Raw genomic sequence first — 3,434 nt, forward strand, 5'->3', positions numbered from 1 at the left:
CTTGTCTGATCTACATCGCAGAAGTGCCAGCCTCAACCTGTCCATGCACCTGTCCCATCCATAGATCTTATTATCTGGACTCCAACCCTTGGATTGTCTTCCCATCTTGATGTCGGATCCGTTTATTATCTCATTATAGACCTGCCTGGCAATCACTGGACTATGTCTGACCCTGTTTACCTTCACCAGACCTGAGCCTGATCTTGACCTGCAGATTGACTCTCTGGCTTGGCCTTGGGCCTGCCTCATGGCCACAAACTTGCCTGATGATCTAGACTCTTGGTTGAACCATCATCTCCAGGCCTGCCTTGGTGGCCTTGCTCAGGTGCTGGGGCTGGGCCTTGGCAGGTGAGGCCTCTGCCCTGCGTTACTGCATTCAGCTCCTGGCTTCCCACCCCGGAGGGAGCAGCCAGACCTTGCTGCCCCCTGACACTGGCCAGCACTGTGTAGGAACTGTGCTGTGATGGTGCCAGCTTTACCTGTGCTGCAGAAGTGACTCCTGCTTGCTCACTGCTGGCAGTAGGGATGGTTAGCATCCTTGGGCCGTTTTAACTGGACCTTCAAACGTTTCATGCCAATCTGGAAGCCATTCATGGCCTGGATAGCAGTCTGTGCACTGGATGGGTTGTCAAAGCTTACAAAACCTGAAGGACAGGACACAGGCACGGATAGTAACGGCACTGTTGGTGCCATGCCCAATGCATGAGTGTCCTCGTTATCCATCATGCTTCCCTTGCCCGCTGGCATCAGCACTCACCAAAACACTTGCTCTGGTTGGTGGCACGATCCATGAATACCTTGGAGGAAATGATATTGCCAAAGGGCAGGAACATCTGCATCAACTCATTGTCTCCAAACTCCTGAGGGAGATGGTAGATGAAGAGATTGCAGCCTTCAGGACCTGCAGGCATGGGGGCAATGGGGAGGGACAAAACAGAGAGCCCCCAAAGGGAAGGGGAAGAGAAATGGGCTCAACTCAAACCACAGCACTGGAGGAGAACCCCAGCACTGCCTCCTTCTGTCTTGACCTGCCCTTACTTGTCTCCCTCAGTCACTGGTCCACAAAAGGTTCTGAGGGCTCTCTAAGAGCAGCTGGGAGGCAACATGCAGAGCTGAAGTTTCTGGAGAGCAGATTCACCTTCACAGCTTGCCCAGTTCCCACATGGGGTGCTGGACACAACAGCTCTGAGTGTCTGGGTGCTGTTTTGCTGGAAGGAAATTAGCTGAGGTGACAGCTCCTTGTTCACAGCTCTCCCAGTCCTGGGAGAACAGCAGACTATGGGAAAGCTGCTGCTCTAGCATTCCCTGCCCACAGCTATGGTTGTCTTCAGCCCATAAGCCACAGCCCCAACTGGAAATCTCCTGGATTGGATCCAATTTATGGGCTGACCTGGTCCTGCCCACTCCTTCACTTGCTCCCTGTGAGCCTGATGAGCACAAGGAGCTGTTCCCTCGCTAACACATGCAGTACGAAGCAAGAGCAGACAGAATGCCTTTGCCTCCAAATTCTGTCCAGGCCAGTTTTGAAATAAGCTGAAAAACAAACTCATGAGGCTAGGAAGGCTGAAGAGAGAGGACAGTACATTGGAGAGGCTGGTTTGACCGGTACCAGTGTGGTTCTGGCATCAGTAAAGATGGGGAGGAAGTGCTCTTTTCCCCTGCCTGCCTAGGGAAGGTGCTGACTCTAAACCCTTTGGTGTCAAAGCTTGGTGTTCTAGTGCTTGCTGTCCCCTTTGTACTTGGCAGCATCTGGCCAGGGATGAGCTCAGCAAGTTTGCATGACAAGCATCCTCTGAACCCTTCCAGTCCACTCACTGCAGAGACATAGTTGGTTCTGTAACCCAGCTCCAATATTAAAGATTAGAGTGGCCTAAGATTAGTGCTGTCTCCTCTCCATCAGTTCTATGGTGCAGAAGATAAACTACACAAATCCCCACCCCCCCGCCAGACACACACATTCCCACCCTGATCCTCACCTTCTCGCTGCTGCTGCTGCAGGATGGGAGGTGGCTGAGGGATGCTCTGAGCAATGGGGGTGATGGTGGTGGTTGGATACACCGCTGTATGCCAAGGAGACAGAACAACCTGTTTACCTGAGGATCTGGTCAGCCACACAAGGGCCTGAGGGAGACAAGGGAAGCTGGTACCTGCATATTGCTGAACTCCTGTGAAGGCTGGATGCAAAGTCTCTGCTACTGAAGGGCTCTGGGCTGCAAAAAAGAACATAATCAGAAGCACAGCAAAGGGAATCACTCATGCGTTCTCTGTCTCTCTCCCCCCGCTCCCAACCGCCCTGCCAAGTGAATCTCAGTGCCTGGCTGGTAGGGAGCTAGAAAAAGTGTTCTGTGTGGGGAATCCAGAAAAGAGGAGCTACTTGCAGTTCCTGAGGTCTCTGGATGTTTGGTTTTTTCCTGCTGTCCGTACCTGAGTATGGCACAAGGCCATTGGTGTAAACTGTTTCCAAGGTTGGATGCCCATTTGGGAATGGTACCACTCCAGTGAATCCATTTGAAATGGGTGCCACCAGTCCTGGCATGGCTGCTGTTCCCAGAAGAGGTGGTGAATGTAGCCCTGTAGAGCAAGAAGAGAGGACATCCTATGAAAGTCAAGGTCCTGTAAAGCCCGCGCTCCCTCCTTCCATCTGCCTGGCCAGACTGCTGTGTATTATCTCTTCTAGTTGGCATGTGGAGGTGACAGACTAGTGCTGGAGCCTTCACAAAATTAGAGGCAGCACTAGTGAGAAGAGTGTGCACAGCATTGCTAGTCCCGGCTGCTGTCAGAGCATTGGGATGGAACATTTTTAATCCAGGTTTGTACAGCACCTAGCATGATATAGCCCTGTTCTTGACAGGTGTTCAAGCCCAATATGCATTATCGCTGATATTATTACTGTGGGATGATGATAATGAATAACAGCACTGCTGTGCTCGGAGTCAGGTACAATTCTGGGAACCTGGTCCTTCTGTACTACACCAAAGGGAAAAACTGCAGCAGAGAGGAACAGCAGTAGGGCAAGAGAACGTGCATTGAACATGCAAGGGTGTCAGGGAGCTTGCAGAAATTTGCACAGAACTAGGCACTGCTGTCCTCGGAGGCTGTATTGTTAGAAAAGAGCGGCCTAATCCAGATGCTGAGCCCGGAGGGATGTGGGAACTGTTTTACCTGTATGAGCACCATGCTGAGTGCCGGGGCAGGAGGTTCATTGGTAGTGAAGGACTTGCTGCGTCCTGGCCCTCACCAGGCCCTCACCTGATGTCGGTGCAATAGGAGTGGCTGGCAGCCCATTGAGACTGACGGCACCGATCTGTTGGATGTGGCAAGGGGAAAAGGCGACGCCTGGGCTCAGGTAGCTGCCGTGGGAGGTGGAGAGAACCGTCGTCTGCTGCTGCATCAGCTGCAAGGCAGGACCATGCAGTCAGGGCCCCACGCTGCCC

General features: G+C 52.6%; 1 protein-coding gene across 1 annotated transcript; it reads right to left on the reverse strand.

Moving 5' to 3' along the window:
* Window positions 1–507: 507 nt before the first annotated feature.
* Window positions 508–3,391, reverse strand: CELF5 (CUGBP, Elav-like family member 5). Its single transcript, XM_009579527.1, has 6 exons — window positions 3,250–3,391; window positions 2,425–2,571; window positions 2,148–2,210; window positions 1,977–2,060; window positions 758–901; window positions 508–644 (listed from the first exon to the last, which is right to left on the reverse strand). The coding sequence occupies exons 1-6, from the start codon at window positions 3,389–3,391 to the stop codon at window positions 508–510; spliced, it is 717 nt and encodes a 238-aa protein (XP_009577822.1).
* Between the last annotated feature and the right edge of the window lie 43 nt (window positions 3,392–3,434).

The sequence above is a fragment of the Fulmarus glacialis genome, unplaced genomic scaffold (genome assembly GCF_000690835.1).
Source record: "Fulmarus glacialis isolate BGI_N327 unplaced genomic scaffold, ASM69083v1 scaffold46096, whole genome shotgun sequence".
NCBI classification, from domain to species: Eukaryota; Metazoa; Chordata; class Aves; order Procellariiformes; family Procellariidae; genus Fulmarus; species Fulmarus glacialis.

Excerpts from the sequence above, each read along its gene's own strand:
- CELF5 (XM_009579527.1), bottom strand. The coding sequence starts at position 3,391 with ATGCAGCAGCAGACGACGGTTCTCTCCACCTCCCACGGCAGCTACCTG. Across the intron at positions 2,572-3,249 it reads TCCTATTGCACCGACATCAG|GGCTACATTCACCACCTCTT; the intron begins GTGAGGGCCTGG and ends CTTGCTCTACAG. Across the intron at positions 2,211-2,424 it reads TGGCCTTGTGCCATACTCAG|CCCAGAGCCCTTCAGTAGCA; the intron begins GTACGGACAGCA and ends TCTTTTTTGCAG.